Source organism: Anolis sagrei, chromosome 1, assembly GCF_037176765.1.
Source record: "Anolis sagrei isolate rAnoSag1 chromosome 1, rAnoSag1.mat, whole genome shotgun sequence".
Classification (NCBI taxonomy): Eukaryota; Metazoa; Chordata; class Lepidosauria; order Squamata; family Dactyloidae; genus Anolis; species Anolis sagrei.
In genome coordinates, this window is record NC_090021.1 from 93728807 (window position 1) to 93749006 (window position 20200).

Sequence of the window (20200 nt, forward strand, 5' to 3'; positions counted from 1 at the left end):
CCGTTGGACTAATTGGAGCTTCCGAGCCGTCTTCAAAGGCAACCCCACGTAGAGAGCGTTGCAGTAGTCTAAACGGGATGTAACCAGAGCGTGGACTACCGTGGCCAAGTCAGACTTCCCAAGGTACGGGCGCAGTTGGCGCACAAGTTTTAACTGTGCGAATGCTCCCCTGGTCACCGCCGAAACCTGGGGTTCCAGGCTCAGCGATGAGTCCAGGATCACACCCAAACTGCGAACCTGCGTCTTCAGGGGGAGTGCGACCCCATCCAACACAGGCTGTAATCCTATATCCTGTTCGGCCTTGCGACTGACCAGGAGTACCTCTGTCTTGTCTGGATTCAATTTCAATTTGTTCGCCCGCATCCAGACCGTCACAGCGGCCAAGCACCGGTTCAGGACCTCGACAGCCTCCTTAGTGACAGGTGGGAAGGAGTGACAGAGTTGAACATCATCTGCGTACAAATGACATCGCACCCCGAAACTCCGGATGATCTCACCCAGGGGCTTCATGTAGATGTTGAACAACATGGGAGATAATATTGAACCCTGAGGAACCCCACAAGACAAAGGTTGTGGGGTTGAGCAGGAGTCTCCCAATAACACCTTCTGAGACCGACCCTCGAGGAATGAGTGGAGCCACTGTAGAACAGTTCCTCCAAGAGCCATTCCCGCGAGGCGTCCCAGAAGGATACCGTGGTCGACGGTATCGAAGGCCGCTGAGCGGTCCAGCAGCACCAACAGGGACACACTCCCCCTGTCGAGCTCCCGGCGCAGATCATCGACTAAGGCGACCAAAGCTGTCTCGGTACCATGCCCCGGCCTAAAGCCAGACTGTGCCGGGTCCAGATAATCCGTGTCTACCAAGAATGCCTGGAGTTGTGAGGCCACCACACGTTCCAGGACTTTGCCCAAGAAGGGGAGATTGGAAACAGGCTGATAGTTGACGAATTGAGTGGGGTCCAGTGATGGTTTTTTCAACAGCGGTTTTATCACAGCTTGCTTTAAGCTGGCTGGAAATATGCCTTCCCGAAGGGAGGCATTAACCACCACCTTCACCCACTCGGCCAATCCCCCTCTGGCCTCCTTCAGAAGCCAGGATGGGCAGGGTCTAGGATGCATGTGGTAGCTCTCATTTCTCCAAGCACCTTGTCCACATCCTCGGATTGAACCAATTGAAATGAATCCATCAAAACCGGACAAGCAGATGCTCGTGTTACATCCTCAGAGACTGCCGTTAATATGGTATCCAGACCAGAGCGGATCAAAGCGACTTTGTCTGCAAAGAACTGAGCAAAGGCTTCACAGCGAGCTGCCGAGTCATCAGGGCACCCATCCTGCATGGTGGGCTTTAACAGGCCTCTGACAACTCGGAACAGTTCTGCCGGACGGTTCTTTGCAGACGAATAGTGGCCGCAAAGAAGGTCTTCTTTGCGGCTTTTATTGCCGCGGCGTATGCCCTTAGAAAGGACACAAACCGTGTTCGATTTGGCTCGCTCGGATCCGAACGCCACACGCTCTCTAGTACCCTCTTCTTTCGCTTCAACGCTGCCAGCTCCTCAGTAAACCAAGGAGCTGGTTTAGCTCGGCTACTCAAGAGGGGACGTTCTGGGGCGATCGTGTCTATTGCCCTAGTCATCTCCCCATTCCAGAGAGCGACCAGGGCATCGACAGGATCACCAACCGAGGCGGCGGGAAATTCCCCAAGAGCCGTCAGGAATCCATCCGGATCCATAAGCCTCCTGGGGCGGACCAACTTAATGGGTCCTCCACCTCTGCGGAGGTTAGGGGGTGCAGTGAGTCTAAAGCTGACCAGGTGGTGGTCGGTCCATGGCAACGGAGAGATGGATAACTCCTCAACACCGCCACCTTCCTCCCATCCCTGACAGAAAACCAAGTCCAATGTATGTCCAACACTGTGGGTGGGGCCAGATACCTGTTGGGACAGCCCCATGGTTGCCATGGCAGACATGAAGTCCTGAGCTGCTCCCGATAAGATGGCCTCGGCGTGGACGTTGAAGTTCCCCAGCACAAGTAGCCGTTGGGATTCCAACGCCAGGTCCGAGACCACCCCCGCTAGCTCAGTCAGGGAGTCCGTAGTGCAGCGAGGTGGACGGTACACTAACAGAATCCCTAAACTGTCCCGGTCACCCACCCTCAGGTGGACGCATTCAAATTTTGTTGACTGCGGGATGGGGTCCCTGGTCAGACGAATGGAATCTCTATAGACCACTGCAACCCCGTCTCCCCGCCCTCCGGATCTCGGTTGGTGCTGCACAGAGAAGCCTGGTGGACAAAGCTGGGTCAAATTCACTCCTCCAGCTTCATCCAGCCAGGTCTCTGTGATGCACGCCAGATCTGCCCGTTCATCCAGGATCAAATCCTGGATGAAAGCTGTTTTACCATTGACTGATCTGGCGTTCAACAGCACCACCTTTAACCCGGCGGGACCGCCTTCCTGGTTACACCAACTTCCCACATCAGGAGACCGCTTTGGAATTACTAATGTTGATCCACGTTCCCTAGGCCGAATTAAAGGTCTCCCTTTCCCGTATCTCCCCCTCCCCACCACGACTTCTATGGGGGCTCCCCGGCCACTGGAACACCCTCCCTCCTCCATGACGCAGTCTGCATTCATAGCTTCATCCCATGCTATATTACTTCCGGGACTCCTCAGTCCACTCCATTCCTTATCTATACTACCACTGGTTACAAGAAGGGTTAACAGATACCAATACCAGGGAATGGACAGTAGCATGGGTGAGGATGTAGAAAATTCACAATAAAACACTGTCAGTCTGCTTATCCCTCGTTCTTAAAGTGCACACAAAGTTATATCAACTATACAGGTAATAAAAAGTTGTTAAAGTGCAATAGGCGTAACACTTGTTGTTAAAGTGCAATGGGCATAACACAGATAATAAAAAGTTGTTAAAGTGTAATAGACATAACACTTATTAAAGTGCAATAGACATAACACTTGATTCTGACGTGTCTACATAAAGTGCGTCATGGAGGGAGAAAAAGTGCTGAGGTAAGGCAGGTTAAAAGGACCACTTCAGTGCAAATGAGCTAAAGTGCTGACAGCTAAAGTGCTAGGATTGAAATTAAAATTTAGCAGCACCGTTCAATATTGATAAGAATTGGTAAATTAAAGTGCCGAGCTAGGATAACAGCATCATTCAAATCGTTGATAAAAATTAATTATAGCATATAATTATAATACAATGACCACCGATGAACTAGTCCTTCCGGAGGTGGAACAGTGGGCGCGATGGTAGGCGTCACATGGATGGCAGAGATTCAACACACGTTGCACACAGGATGGTAGCGCCCCAAGGCAGAGGAATCGTCGGTCAACACAGTTAGTCCAGTTAGTCCATATAACGTACAACACACAATCGGTCAACACAGTCAGCCAACTGATGGCACGAAGAAAAGCCAGCCTTACTTGGGCCAGGGGGTGTTGATGGACCGATAGGCCACAAGGGGCACCGGAACGCCGGGCGCGAACAACGAGGTGCGTGATGGTAGGCATCACACAAGATGGCGGCAGGTCTAACACAACGCAGGATCCAAGATGGCAGCGCCACAGGCAGGGGAGCAGAGCCGCAGATGTCTCAATTGGGACCACGCATTCAAGGGCCTGTAATGGCGGCAGCCCAATCGCTCTACCTTCCTTCTTCAAGCCTTCTTCAACCCTTTTCTCGATAACACTCCCCCAATTTGACTCCCCAAGGCCACCTTTGTGATCCTGGGTTGTCACAGGGGAAGAAGCGGGTTTCAGGGGTTCCAGATGGCAAGGTTTTGGTAGGATTAGGTCAGATTATAATCTCTCACCCTACCGGAGCGAAGGATCGCTGCTGTTACCTCGCCGCCATCATACCGGAAGTCAAAAGGAGTAGCTAAAGGAGTAGCTCCAGCACTGAGTTCTCAAGAAGTAGCTACACAAATAGATGTCAAAGGAGCAACTTCGTAGGAGTAGCTCCAAGCACTGAGTTCTCCAGAAGCAGCTACACCAATAGATATCGAAGGAGCAACTTCGCAGGAGTAGCTCCAAGCACTGAGTTCTCAAGTTCTCAAGAAGCAGGCAGGATGATAGTAAGGTGCAGCTGGGAGGCAGAGGTTTTAAAGCCTCCTTTCCTGGCTTGCTTATCTCACCAGTGTGGAGGCGAGGCAGCCAGGACGCCGACCCTCTCCTGTTCTTGCAGGCCGAATGATAGTAAGTTGCAGCTGGCAGACAGAGGTTTTAAAGCCTCCTTTCCTGGCTTCCTTATCTCACCAGTGTGGAGGCGAGGACGCCGACCCTCTCCTGTTCTTGCAGGCCGAATGATAGTCTTGCAGGCTGATAGTCTTGCAGGCCGAATGATAGAAATACCTGTTTAGCTAGTTTGACTGACTAATAGAAACAGACCATTATTCTCTACATCTTAACAGTCAAACAAGAATTTTCTGTAACCTATTTAATGGCCCAGATGAATAGTCACAGTGAAGCTAGCAACAGATCTACTGCACATTATGCAAGTGACTGAAGTGTGCAAGGATTCTTGTGGGGAAACACAGCTCAAACATGAACAGTATAGGACATTCCATAAAATTAGATATGTTGAATGTAAGAATTGAACCTCAGACTAAACTGGAAAAGATACAACTGTCATCTGCTTGCATATTTAAAGCTGCTAAAACTTCATGTTTCCCAAGTGACTCCATAATCTTAAAAACAGTTTGAATTCATATTCTTAAAAACAGAGGCTGCTCCTTTAATAAAAGGAAGAGATAATCTCTAATGGAGCTGGAAAACAGACAATTCTCTTTAAAAATTCTATATCAAGTTTAATTTTACAGCGCCCACACGTAATTCTAAAGAATATGGGCATACACTTAAATGCCTATTTCTAATTATTTTAAATCCTTTTCCCAGCTTACTCTAAAGAAGATAATCTTTTAATCATTTCAATGCATGATCACATGAAAAGCATTTCTGAAACTCCATATTAATAACAGTGTGAAGGGAGCAAGGGCTGGTATTATTCTGTATGATTGTATATTCTCTGAGAGCACTGTAAAAAAGACATGAAAACTGCCATACACTGGCATAAACAACTATGATGGTCTTGCAAGGTAATGCTAGCCTATGGATTCTTCAAGGGGCCACATGGACTGTGAAAAAAATCCATTCATGTTCATCTCCTGCAAAAGTGGCCACAAATCCACTTCTTGTTTTGAAAAATTGGTACATTACCATTAACCTGTGAAATGGACATCTGCAACATATTTAAAAAGTAAATTGCCATTCCTATAAGCTTTCAAGGAAAACAACTCATCCTTTAATTTGAACAAGAAATAACGTCTTCATTTGTTTACCCTGGAAGTTGAAAAAAAAAACAGGCTTGGAGCTGGCCTCCAGTTCCATACTTTGCCATACAACTCATATATCTAGCAAGCCTTGATCCAAAGGGCTCTGGCTGATACTTACCATTTGATACTTACCATCAATTCTGATTTCCAAAACAATAAATGTGAACATCTGTGATAAAAGTAAATGATTTTTAAAAGCAAGTATACCTTTAGTGTTCTCGCTCACAGACTTTTCCTGAACCTCTAACATAGTTAAGTCTGTTTAAAGCAGCAATGGGAAATGTATGCCCTAGTCAAAGTTGATGAACTGCAGCACCAATAATTTCTTACCACTGACTATGTCCTTAAGGGGTAATTTTAGCCCAACACTATTTGGGGGGTTGTCAATTCCACCCCTTCCTGTTTAAAGAAGTTATATGTCAAAATCCCTGTGAAGTTTAAAATGAACAGATCATAAAGAAAAACTACAAAAACAACTACAAATAAAGACCACAATGCATCAAAATATTATCTTACACAAAGCATTGCACTATTCTTTCATTCACAGAAAGTTGTTTTATCTGGAAGGTTTCTATGAATTGGATGGAGAAAAAACATTTCATTGCCCTGCTTTTCACAATGTGCCAAGGATTTCGGAGAATGCTAAGGTCTTATGGGAATCTGCTTTTAGTCTTCAAAGCCTTCACCAAATAGGCTTCGATGAACAAAATTAAAGCATAGGGAACAACCCAGCATATTTAAACTTCAAACCTTTAAAATATATTCCATTTATTTTGGAGTATGGCTGTTCTATTTTCCCTGCCATACTATGTTTTTAAACAAGGTATTTTTTTAAAAAAAAATGATAGTCCACTGCTATTACCTACTCCAAAATAAGTATGCTCAATTATGCTATTGAAACCCAGTTTCACAGTGAAGCTAAGTATAGACTACAGTCACTGTGGTAGGTAGATCAAGGCTTTATCTGGCCCTTAATTCTTCACTGGCACCATTACCCCTTGCACAATTTCTCGTAACATGCACGCTAGGAATAAGAATTATCCTTCATTGTGTTTCATTATCAATGCAGGAGATGAAAGCTGAGAACTCCTGTTTCCACTTCTCAGCTCTTAGATCCAAGGGGTTCTTATTTTTATACAAAAGACAGCTAATTAATTTGTGAATAGATTTAATCAGCATATCCAAAGAATCTGAGCCACAAATGCATTGTATACCACCATAATTCATTTTATTTCTAGAACTGCAATTTTCAATTACAGTAATAAACATTCATTTCTAACAGTAGAAGGATACTTGACTGCCCACAGAACCCATGAATAATATACAAGAGCCAATCCCGATGAACTGCAGTTTTGACAATGTCCAGTAGTTTCCCATTCCACACATATTTTGTGTACGGTTCACTGCAAATTCCAAATACACCTGAAAAAATGAACAAATTAAACAATAAGCATATGTGCTTAATATAATTTATTTCAAAGATGAGAACATGGGGTCCTGCAGATGTTGCAGCATCACAGCTCCCGTCATCCTTCATAAAAATCGAAAGGACCACATGCCCCTGATTCAATTAGACAGGGGCTTTTTCTTTGAAAATCAACTCACTCATATATATACTTGAGAAAGTATCCAGATTACAAAATAAGAGGTGAGCTAAGTTCCTTTCTTACCCATTGGCTTTGGGTGTTCCTGGGTCTCATGTAACTCACACAGAAACAGCCTACAATATCCTGAATTATTACCGTACAACCAGAACAGACAGTCATCATAAGAGAGGTGTCTGCCTGATTATTACTGAAAAAGGACTTAGATTAATTTTGATCTAACCTGACAGGGTTTTTAGACAACAATGCTGGTAAGATGTGAGGATTATATTTATTTATTTATTTACTACATTTATATGCTGCCCATCTCACCCCAAAGGGGACTCAGAGTGGCTACAAGACATAATTGTTTCAGATTTGTGTACTATTTTCTTTGGACTTCATTCTGGACTTGATGTAATACAATTAAGACACAAGGAGTCATTCAGTAGGTGTTGCTATGGCCAGGCAGCTAGACTGTTGAAGTACTCTCGCCACATATTATAGTAGTGATGTGAGAAAGTAGCTATGCCCAGAGAGCTGAATGAGCCAACTCTCCAATCCCAGAAAGTCATTTGGAATGGAAGGTGAGGGAGCTCATGTAGTCACCTGCAGAAGCTGTGGAAAGTTTTGTATTCTCGCCAGAAGGACTTGTAACAAGTGCAAGTTAGTGATCCTATTGAAAGAGAAAGTCCAGAATCTCAAGGAACAGGTAACCACACTACAACTTATTACAGAGGAAGAAGTTGCCTTCGGATCCAGCAAAACAGACTACCTTGCAGGAGAATTAAACAGTAGATCTCTCTGGGGAGGAAGTTGTGCCTAAACACAGGAGGTAGACACTTGGAGGAATGTTACACATAGGATAGAAGGACCAGGAATCTTTCTGTAAGTTGTGAGTTCTCTCCAACATTAGTGATGATGCAAACATTACTGAAGTGCAACAAAGCTTAGCTCCAGGGAATGTGCAGGTGTCCTTGGAAGAATCTGCACATGGAATCACCCCTGCCAATCCTTCAAAAAGACATGGTAGGGTGGGAGGGAACTCCCTGCTGAGGGGTATGGAAGAAGTGGCTTGTACTTATTTCAGTAGCTTGTTAGAAGTGATAACATAAGATTAAGAATTAATTTCAAACATATTATATTAATGATTTAAAAAGGGAAGGATGAGTCTTAAATTATTATCATTCTCAAACATAACAGCTCAAAAAAAATATTATACTACCACAATGTTTTCCCATGAATATTTGGCACTACTGAACTAAAAAACAACAGTATCCATTGTATTGTCGAAGGCTTTCATGGCTGGAATCACTGGGTTGTTGTAAGTTTTTTGGGCTATATGGCCATGCTCCAGAAGCATTTTCTCTTGATGTTTCACCTGCATCTATGGCAGGCATCCTCAGAGGATGTGACATCCTCTCAACCTCTGAGGATGCCTGCCATAGATGCCAGCAAAATGTCAGGAGAGAATGCTTCAGGAACATGGCCATACAGCTCGAAAAACTCACAACAACCCAACAGTATCCATTCATATTCTAAATAATAGACGTATGTATTTCAGGTGAAAACTCAAATCCATGAAATCTGTTATCAAAAATGTTGAAAAATCATTCCAAAAATCATTTGTCCAGTACCTATTCTACCAAAATGAATTATTAATCATTTATAAAAATGTTGAACAAAACAAACACTTCCCTAGCTATAAATGACACACTACATACATATCGATTAATCTGAAACTGTTAAAGCACTGATTCATAAAAACAGTGAGATGCTTCAGCTGTTGAAATAAATGTATGATTTGATTCACACTCACCACTCCCACCTTGAGTTGCAAGTCCCTCATCTTCAAAAATATCAAAACTCTCCTGTCGAGTTCGCGTTGTTTCTGTCTTAAGCACATCAAGGGGCATTCTCAGAACAGTAAGGTTATATTGAAGAGAGTGAGATAGATCATAGCTGTAGCTGAAATCCAAATGAAACAGTAATGAAACAGTAATGAAATGTATTTATTACAAGCAGAAAGTAAACCAAAACTGGTTTTCAGAACAATTGTGAGTGCTGAGGTCCTTGGGGACCATGAAAATGGCCAAAAGCTACACTTTTATCTATTCCTGATCCATAACACAGTAATAAAGCTCACACAAACAGAAGTATTTCTCTCCTCTTTCTGATGCTGCAATAAGCAATTCTCACTACAATTTTTATGTATGATGATAATTACTATTATTATTTATATTCTGTTTTTCCCTAAAATTAAGACTCGATCAACAACATAAAACAGCAATACAATAAAATATACAAAAGTACTTTTTACAATAGAATTTGACTGATGACACCGGTGTTTCTAAAAACTGTGCTCCTCCAGGTTTTTGGACTTCAGCTCCCAGAAATCCCAACCCGCTTCCCAGCTGTTAGGAATTAAAGAAACATACCTGAAATAAAAATTACTAGACAAATCTACGTTCTGAAAAATTCGAAGGTATCTAAAAAAAATACACACAGGATATTATATTAGTATTCATATGCAAAAGGTTTACTAAACACTAACATTTTGGCCACTCTGCCAACAGTGAAACATGCCATTGCTGCACTAATTAGTCCATGTGATTAATTTGCTCTTGCTTTCATCAGTTCTTGATGTGTTTGCATGCTTATAATATTGGTTTACAAACTAACAAATTATCTAAAGGTGCTAGGTAACTTGATTTCTTGATACTGATACCAACCAAGATTTTGATATATAATCAAACTACATTAAAATTGGTTCCAGCAAGAATTAAAGGGTTAAAGGTTATTGAACACACTCCAAATAGCCAAGGTCTTCTATGCCACTTCCAAAAAGTTGCTGCATTCCAGTAATAGTATTATCACACAGTTTACTTTAGAATAGTGTTTCTCAAACTGTACTCCTCCGGGAGTTTTGGGCTCTCAGAAATACCAGCCATCTTATCAGCTGTTAGGAAATGTGGGAGGTGAAGTCCAAAACATCTGGGGGAGCACAGTTTGAGAAACTGTTTTAGAAGCACACACCAGGAAGAATATCAACAGAAATTGATGGGATTGGGGGAATATGAGTTTTAAAGGCCATTTTAATCTATTAGCTGTATTTTTATTCTGTTATTATTGTTTTAAACATTTATATTGCTCTTTTAAAACTGTTTTGTGTGGATAGGTGTTAGCCGCCTTGAATCCCCATGGGAAGAAAGGCGGGATGTAAATAAAGATAAGAAGAAGAAGAAATACACAGAAAAATGAATAGTTATCGTTAAAGTGTTTTAGCTCTGCTCTAGTCCAGGAGGGGCAATGTATGATCAATGGATAGAGGCAACAGTAATATAATGCTAGAAATGCTAGGAAACTAATTCTATTTCTACTACCTCTGCAGTGTTCCTTGCTGTATTAGCACTGTGCACATATTCCATAAAAGGACGGTTGACAATATCAGATATGACGCTGACAATAAGCTGGTGCTAGTGGCTTGAACTGAAGCCCTCATAGAATCATAGAGTTGAAAAAGACCACATAGGCCATCTAGTCCAACTCCCTGCTATGCAGGAAAAGCACAATCAAAGTACCCCTGACAGATGGCCATCCAGCCTCTGTTTAAAACCTCTAAAGAAGGAGCTTCCACCACTCTCTGACGCAGAGTTCCACTGTTGAACATCTCTCACAGTCAGAAAGTTCTTCCTTTCAACATTGGATCTCTGCCTCAGAGTGTCCCAGGGGAGCAAAAAACTAGCATTCTTGAGTCTCAAATTCCCTCACATGAATGCCTTGTTCTTGTCAGCAGAGCGACTTGTCAGCTGGTATAAAACAGGGGAGGTTGATGACAGAATTGCTGCAAATTCCTGTTTCTTCTGAAACACAAGAGTAAAACTAGTTTGGACATAGTGCTATGGGTAGGAATGGATAAAATCATGCTCCCATCTTTCCTCCATCAAAAATCTTAGCTGGATCTTAAGTACTTTCCACAAACACAAGAATCCCTTTTGTTTTATTTCTAGGACTACGCTTTATTTCTAGGTCTACGCTTTCAAAGATATTTACAGGTTTTTTGCAAAGTGTGCAGTAATGCTGTTATTTTTACCAGGTAGCTAAAAATGTATCAGTTTATTTGTCAGAAATTATACAAATATGTTTTTATGTTGTAAGCCGCCTTGAGTCCGCACGCTGAGAAAGACAGGATACAAATATTTTAAATAAATAAATAATTTTTCTGTCAGTTTTATTAGGAAATATAAATAATATGTGTTAAGGAATCTTATGGTAGTGAAGGCTCCAGCATCAACTGGTTGACCTCCCAAAATATGTACAAACATCCCAGCTATTGGCATTTATCACAGTGTTAAGTGACACACACAAACACCAAAATGCCTTGGGAGAAATGAAATGTAGTACAGAACCTAGTAAGAGAAATATCTATGGGGTCAACGGGAATACTGAGGACTAGGAGTTGCTAAAGGGCAGCAATCAGATGAAGAGCACTGAAGGGAAAGGATCAAGCAGAAAAAAATAGAAACCTGTTGAGAGTGTGACCTAAGGACAAAACAAGCTAAATAAAACAATCCCAAAAAATCTAGAAGAGTTAAGAGATAGTATAGTAAGAATTCCACATAGCAATCTAATTCAATTAGTTGCTTTCACATTCTAGAAATAGAAATACAGCCCAGGGGGTGGGCACGTATAATGTCCAGCCAGTCATCTAAGGCAGTGGTTCTTAACCTGTGTGCCCCCAGGTGTTTTGACTTACAACTCACAGAAATCTCAGTCAGTTTACCAGCTGTTAGGATTTCTGAGAGTTGAAGGCCAAAACATTTGGGGACCCACAGGTTGAGAACCACTGGTCTAAGGTCATTCAGAAAATAATTTCCCATCCTCTCTGTGTAATCTTACCATAAAAAAGCAATACAACATTATGAAACACAAAAATTTACCTTGCTTCATCAGGATGTGTCACTCTTACAAAATCATTTGGAATGTAGATCATACTTGTATCTTCTATTTTATATATTGCATGTCCTCCAATATCTGCCATCTTTCTCCTCTTTGTAATTAGCACAATGTAGTAGCCTTCTAAAAATCTGACAAAACCTACAAGAACCAGAAGAAGTTGCTTCAATTCAATATACTGCTGGAAGACTAAAAATAATCACAAAACCTTTCAAAGTTTCCAGTAATGATACAATATTTTCAATCATCTTATAAAATTACAGGGGGAAAATGTATAATTTATATTTTTTGTTGCAGTGGTATGCATTTCCTTTTATATTTTATATTCAATCATTAATCAATGCAAATAAATACTGCTTTTCAAAAAGGTTTCTCACATCTTTATACAATTATTAATTAGATTCTGAGGGCATATTTCACCAAGTCAGTGGCTGGGGTGAATTAAGGAAACTGAAATCTACCTTTTCACTGTCTGGCACTGCAGTGTGGCTATTTGGACAATAGCTAGGTGCTTATTATTTTTTAGCATTCTAGCTTCTACATGAGAAAAAAGCATCAGTGCTACATAGTGTACAATTGCTACTCAACAGAATATAAAATTCTAGATCCAGTTTTATAGACTTTGGGTTGTTTCGTGAAATGAATTCTTTCCATACCCCAATATTATGTGACATGACACATCAGTTAAACTTTTCATTCCTAGAATTTCTTAATCATTTAACCACTTGACACACCCATGATTCCAGCTTTTGGCCTATTACCACAATGCTGTGAAGATAGTATACTGAGACTGTATATAAACTATATCTTACAAAGGAAAGCTCAACTCATGAAAGAGAAGCAAACATTCAAGCCATCAACTTCCTTATTAATTGGACTGTTTTGTAATACCTTCATTATAGGCTGTGTTCTCAGTAAATCCATCGCCTTCAGAGATGGAATGGAGACATTTAATAAGGGAATATTTACCACACCCTTAAAAAAAACTCCCCCAGTTGGTTCAGAAGGGGACAATACTGATCCCATACAAGCAGTCAAAATTTATCTGGCCAATTTGGTGATTTCTCCCCCCCCCCCCCCAAATCTAATCCCACAGTCTCAAAGACAAAATCTACTGAAGTAGCGTCACACATAACAGTGGTTTTACATGATGACCATCAGCAACTTCACAAATGGTTTCTAACTCTTAACTATATGGACTAACACATAATTAACAATTAACTAGGTTGATATGATGAAGAAATACAGCAGAAGCTTCTGGTACAGTACAATCCCAATATCCATGAAGTATATGATCTTGGGTTTACCATGGAAATTCAAAAGAACAGACTGCATACTTTGAGTGGTCATCTGTGAACCCGCACAAATGGATCATCTGTGCCTGCACAATGTACCATTGAGAATAATTTAGAGCTATTATGGCTACCCTCCATTCCATAGACAACTTGATTGCAGCATCCTAAGCACTAGGAAGAAGGTAGGACACAATAAAAGGAGGATGGGTGGGGTTGCGTGGATACACATGAGACCACTTTCAGAACTACACTTACATATATGCAGCCTATGAGGTCTGTGTGACTCAGAAATTGAAAACTAGTACGCTACTACCCAAAGGTGGCATGAGTGTCATGTTAAATTAAGAATATACATATCCCACATCACATCAAACAGAAAAACACAACTGCCCTCTCATCAGTTCTCAAACGGGTATCAACCCTATAATGAAAAGTGAAAGTCAAAGGTTACAACCTTGTAGCTGCTTGGCAGACATCCTCTAAAGGACCACTATTGAATAAGACAGTCACAGCCCTAATGGATGGCCATGAATAGGAACTGGAGGGTCATTCTGGGCCAGTTCATAAGCTAGTTGGTGGAGACCACACAATTCCAAGAAATACTGCTTCAATACCAGCAGTCTGAGTTTCCTAGAAAACAAGCAGACAAAAAGTCTCTTGGACTGCCAGAGCCCTGTAGAATGATCACATTCCAAGCAATGAAGATTCCTTTCCAAATCAGTAGTTGGGTTCTGCATGGAATCAGGATCAGAACACTCAAAATTTTGTGCTCTCGAATACAGAGATCTACTCAAGAAACGCCTCATATTAAAAAAAATCAACATGTTGGGATGGAACATTCATTCTTGACATGAATCCAAGGACCACCTCAGAATATTCACAAGAATGTTCTCCTCTCCTAGAAGATGGGTTACCAAGATAAAAGATTTACCTGTGCTTTTGTAAAATCTCTGTTTGCAATTCATTCATCACTTATTTCAGACCCACTAAGTACATTGAGTCTTAAAATATGTAATATGTATCATACATAATACACAACTAAATAATTTTAACATTTTAAAATTTGCAAAATAAAAACTGACCAAGGTTAAGGGAACTGTATTAGGCCTTATTTTTATAATGGCATGGTAAATAAATGATCAAAATGTCTTACCTACTATACCAAAAGCAGAGATAGCACGTGATAATCCAGAGGAGCCCTTCTGCCCAATTTTTGTCCTGTTCCCCAGATCTAAGCGACCAAGTAGTTCTCTCACCTCTTGCTGGGTATATACATGCTTAAAAATGAAGATATATAATCATCTAAAAAAACATTCCTTTATAAATTGCATTAGATACTTGCAGGTACTGATCTACAGAATAGACATTGAACATGGTCAGAAAACTGATCAGTTTATTACAGTTTGTCCCCATCTTCATTGTTGCAATGTTGTAAAATACACACCAGCAAAATGAGGTGGGTTCATACGTAACTCAGTGTACAGGTTAACACGTTCTGTGGTGGGGGGAAGGGGGTTGTATGCCTTAGGAACAAAGTTTAAGAAGCTCAATCAGATTGCAAATTGTGCCCTAATTATTATAAATCTGCCCTGAGTTTTCTTATATTGACATGGACAATATTATATCAGGTGGAAAAAATGCAGATAATTCAATACGTCTTTTTAAAAAGATAGTGAAACAATCCCTACAATCTCCAATACGTGAATTGCTATAAACCACAAAGGAAGAGGGAAGCTCAAAGTCTAACAAAGCTAACAAAGAAAAGCCAGATCTGAAGGTTTGGTAAACGAAAGCCGCTTCTATAATTTATCTTTCTTTTCTGACTGATACTACTCCAAAACTGAATTTCATTGGAAAAGCTTTTTCTAACCAATTTTGGGACTATTCTCCAGTATCACTACAGCCCCTTCTGACATACATTACAAAGAAAGCCTTGCTGAAGGCATCCGTGACAGTAGTGCATGCTGCTCTAATAACTGCCGAAGTCAACAGCATATTCCTACCCATTGTTATAGTGGAACTCAGGAAACTTGTTTAAAGAAAACATGCACCCTTTCCAGCCTCAGTTTTCAAGAAATGGCCTTAAGTCTTTGTGCTGATTGTAAGGGGGGTTTTCTTAGCTATAAGCACTAAGCAGGCTAGCTATCCTACAACTGGATGGGCACTGGACACATCATTACTCATCACTCTGCTTTTTTCCAATGCCTTGGAAATGGTTGTATTAGAGAGTGCTATGAAGATACAAAGGCAGAATTTTGAAAGCTAACATTGAGGTATGTCATAGCTACTGGTATATCTCTGCATCTACATATCCTGATGAAAATTTTCACCTTTTGTTTTAAACAGTAATAGCCTACAACTAAATAAAATAAAGTTATAGATCATTTATGTTCTTTCCCTGATGACATGTCAAATTATGAAGTACTCACCCTGTCATCAATGACAACTAAATCCTTTGGTTCTGTGCGATCAATTTTCAAAACACGATATTTGGTTTCTGCATGATTGCTTCCAACAAGAAAATACCGCTGTTTTGAATAAAGAAAAGCAGGGAAAATAGTGATAAATGTTGTACAAAGTTACAATACAAACATAATTAGCAAAACTATAGACAAAGTGTTTTATGATACCATAAACAAACATATTTATCACAATATAGGTTTTCATAAATGATACATGTTTTATGAAACCTGCATTGAGATAACGGCAATTTTGTGCTTAAAACAAAAATACATAAACATTTGAAATTATCTTTCTAATTTTGAAGCATAGAACACAGATTAGGAATAGACAACATAGATACTGTAAATTTCAATATTTATACTCTCAAACCAGTTGACAAAGAGACTCTTTCACCATGCTGTTTCCCTAGCTCATCAATACAGCTTTACACCCCACACCATTAAAGATAACTACCAGTGAAATTCCAATACTGAAATTTGGTATAATGCTTATTTTATTTATTTATTTATTTATTTACATCACTTATATCCCGTCCATATCAGCCTGCAGGCGATTCAGGGCGGTCTACATATTGGCATAATTCGATGCCATCAATACAATACAAAAGCAAAAACAATTAAGTGCATTTAGACAAAAAAGACAGTGCAATAACAATTTTAAAAGAGCTATATCCTCTCAATCCAATCCTCATCCGTTTCATCGTCTTGGCCGTTCCTGGGTCATTCTCCATCTCAAGCTTGACTATTCCAGGGTTCCGAATGCCTGCTCGAAGAGCCAGGTTTTCACTCTCTTACGAAAGGTCAGGAGGGAGGGGGCTGATCTAATATCCCTAGGCAGGGAGTTCCACACAACATGATCTATGGTTTGAGCTTCCTGCAGAAAAGTATAATATGTCCAATGGAGGCCTGCTAGAAGTATAGCGGAAGATACAGTGAGGATGTGGTATCCCCTGGGGTTTGATTCCAGGACCCCCATGGATACCAAAATCTATGGATGCTGAAATCCCATTATATACAATGACATGTTGTTGCTGTTGTTGTAAGAGACAACTGATTTTAGTGTTTGTGTATAGTTTATGTCCCAGCATTGAATGTTTGCTGTTTATATGTTGTGCTCCACCCTGAGTCCCCTTTGGGGTGAGAAGGCTGGAATATAAATGTTTTAAATAAATAAACACAAGTAGAGGAATACAAATCTCGATAATGATATTTCACTTACATTTTCACTCAATATGTCTTATTTTCTTAACCTTACCTTTTCCTCCCCTTCCCTCTCTTCACCCCCACCCGCTGGGAACAGTTGTATCTTCAATTTGAGTATTATTTTACTTGATCAATCGTGAAGAGAGTATGATTCAGTTCTTTATATATTCTTTTTCTTTTTACTCTAGTTATCAGAATTCCCAATTTCAAGTTCCAGTTCTTCTTACAATATTAGAGTATAGTCTCCTAAATATTCAAACATTTTTAATTCCCATTTTCCTGCTCTTTCCAGCCCAAAGAGACAGTTGCTTGCAGGCCTGTAGGGGAGGGGGAGGGGGGGGTTCAACCCCCCCCCCTGAATTTTTTCAGGTAAAAACAATAAACTGGTTTACTCATGAATTTTAACTGGTTAACCAAATCCCTATGCTAAGACTATGAGATGCAAACAATTAAGAGTCCCTCCAGAACTGCAAGCACTATCTCAAGCAAATATTGACAATTTATTCACACTGTCATTACTTGCAGCAATAGCCAATGTAGTGAAGCAACCAAATTGGGGGGGGGGGGTATTGAATGCTCTCATTAAGGAGGCCAGACTTGGTGGAGGTGGTTGACAGGGGCGGAGCTGCAGGCTATTGAAGGCTGCTCTGCCCCCTGCTGTGCTCTTTGCTTCAGCGTGAGCGAGGAGGCAGGTTTCAACCCCCCCCCCCAATTAAAAAAAACGGATTTTTTTTTCTGGCTACGGCCCTGGTTGCTTGAGCCTCTTCTATCATGCTTTATTATATTCGCCCATTTATTAGTGCTGCTCTTGCCATCTATTTTGTGAATTAAAAAAATCCCTTTTCTTTAGCTCTACTTTTGCCCTATTAATTCTTCCATCTCTTTGTTTATTTTATTATATTTTTTTGTATTTTATAACAGTCCCACTAAATATGCATAAAACAGCCAATTTTGCCGCATTTGTGCCAACATAGTTTTGACAATTTAGTTATATGGACTAATTTAAGTAGGGTTCTATACCATGTGGTCAATATATTTCCATTGTATTTCTCTGGTCCTAATATAATTTTTTAAATTGAGTTAATCCAGGGTTCACTGTTTGACTCATTGCAGTTTATATGCTCTTTCCATATCTCGATTAGTATTTGTTTCAACTATTTTCTTATAAATGAAACCCATCAAGCCTTTCTCCTTCTCTGATTTTCATTTTAAAATTTGATCAAAATCTGTTTCTGGACTTTCCTTTCTCCTCCACTCTATGATCCTTTGTTTCAAACCATTCCATAATAGCCAGTTACTTTGCCCGCATTTATCTTTCATAGTCTCCCAATCTTTAATTGTCCCACCTGAATTAAAAAGTTTGCCAATCAACCTCATTCGACTTTGTTTAATTTTTTATCACTTTTTATCACATATCTGTTCGTTTTTATTATCTAAGATCCCCACTGGATGTATATCTACTTTATTTACTGGTAATTTATTTTGCCACTTTTTCCAACATTGGAGGCGATCATTGGACCCCTTTTGATATCTTTTAAAGCCTTATTGTCTACCCTACTCTTCAAACACAGTCAGTTGGTCCCACTGTCAATTCTGGCCCATCTTTTTTAATCATCAAAATCTAATTCTATCAATCTTGTTAGTTGACAGGCCTCAAAATACCACTGTAAACTAGGGCTCCCCACCTTCTGTTTCCTTCCGTGGAATAAAATACTCGATTAGCAATTCTACTTTTGTTTGTCCCTACTGTCCAAGTTTTAACTGAATTGTCCAATTTCTTGATTATTTTGTTAGGGATGCTATGTGGTAATACTTAAACAAAAATTAAAAAATGGGTAAAATCATCATCTTAATCTTAATTCCAATTTTTGTAATTGTGAATTTACTTGTCAACCTTTTTTCAAAATTAATTGTAATTTAATTGTATTTGGTTGTTTAGATTTTTGAGAATATACCCTCAAATATTTTAACTTTCTCTCACCCAGTTTTATCCTCAAGATGGATAGTAGTTATTTTAAATCTTTCCAAGTAAGATTTTTGTGTAAGATTTCTGAATTTTTTTTTTATGTTTTTGGCCAACGCTGATAATTTTTCATATTTCTTTATAATGTTAGTTACTTCCTTTACAGAGTCCCCTGGTGCCCCGAGTACACTCATTGTGTTGTCTGCATATAAATTTACCTTAATTTCTTCCTGGTCAATTCTAAATCATTTGATTCTGTTCTCATTTCTAATGAAATTAGCTAATGGTTCAATTGCCAATGCAAAGAGAGTGGGGGAAAGGGTGCATCTTTGTTTTGTCCCACTTTTGATCTTGATTGTTCTTGATCTAGACCAGTTAATAAGGATTTTTACCTGATTGTCTTTGTTCCTTAATTACTTCACAACATTTTCCTCCCAAGTTGGACTCGTCACATACTTGGGACAAGTACTGATGGTTTACTGCTGTATCAAGAGCTTTATAAACATCCAATTTTATTATCAATAGTTTCTCTTTTTCTCTTGTTGCGTCATTTATTACATTTAGTGTATTCCTTATTGGGTTTGCTAACCTTCTATTTTTAATAAAACCATACTGGTCCTCCCCTATTAACACTGGGATTATATCTTTAAGTCTGTTAGCTAGAGTTTTTGTGATTTTTTAAAATCTACGTTGCATAACGTGATTTGTCTGTAGGAGTTGTGGTTGGTCTCCTCCTTCTTAGGTTTTAGAATTGTGACTATCTCTGACCTTTTCCATGTCTCTGGGATGATTCTCTTCATCAATTTATCTCGTTAAATAAAACTGCTAGATTGGGGATGATTTCAGGTTGGAATATTTTGTAGAAATTAGCAGTAAAGCCATCTAGACCAGAAGAAGAATTTGTGTTGAGATTCTTAATAACCTTTTCAATTTCAGTAATGATGTTATTTTTATTCAATGGTGATCATGTCTGTGAATCTAATTTCCTTGTAATTAGTCTCTCTGATCTTCCAATATATTTGTATAAAGTCTTTTGTAATAACTAGCCATTCCTTTAAATCTTCATCACTGGTTTTTAATTCTCCATTTTGTTCCTTATTTTTGATATCTTGTTACTCCCGTTCTTTTTTTAAAGATAACTAACCAGTCTCTTAATGTTATTTATAGGATTAATCTGGAAATCATTATTTACGAACATATATTTTTGTTACTTTAATTTTCTCTAAATTATTTATTAGCTTTTTAGCATCTCTCCATCTTTATTTAATTCTGATGTGTTTGGAGGGCCTGAAATAATCTGTCTCATTCTTGTTTTAGTGTCTCACTTCTCTCTGCATCTACCCCCAATCACAGCTTTAAAAGCATTCCAAATTATATTCCCCT

The 20200-nt window shown here is 39.7% G+C and overlaps 1 protein-coding gene across 2 annotated transcripts in view; it reads right to left on the reverse strand.

Annotated features, from left to right (window-relative positions):
- The window catches only part of FIG4 (FIG4 phosphoinositide 5-phosphatase), a 71837-nt gene that overhangs the window by 43653 nt on the left and 7984 nt on the right, over positions 1 to 20200 (reverse strand). Inside the window, exons 2-7 of one of the 2 annotated variants that reach the window (XM_060753157.2) lie at positions 15619 to 15717; positions 14343 to 14466; positions 11879 to 12035; positions 9377 to 9427; positions 8758 to 8906; positions 6649 to 6777 (exon numbers count right to left, since the gene is read on the reverse strand). In XM_060753157.2, coding sequence (XP_060609140.2) covers positions 6649 to 6777; positions 8758 to 8906; positions 9377 to 9427; positions 11879 to 12035; positions 14343 to 14466; positions 15619 to 15717 — 709 coding nt within the window. Of the gene's footprint in view, positions 1 to 6648; positions 6778 to 8757; positions 8907 to 9376; positions 9428 to 11878; positions 12036 to 13643; positions 13815 to 14342; positions 14467 to 15618; positions 15718 to 20200 lie in introns of those variants that run through there. The other variant, XM_060753159.2, reaches the window with a different exon arrangement.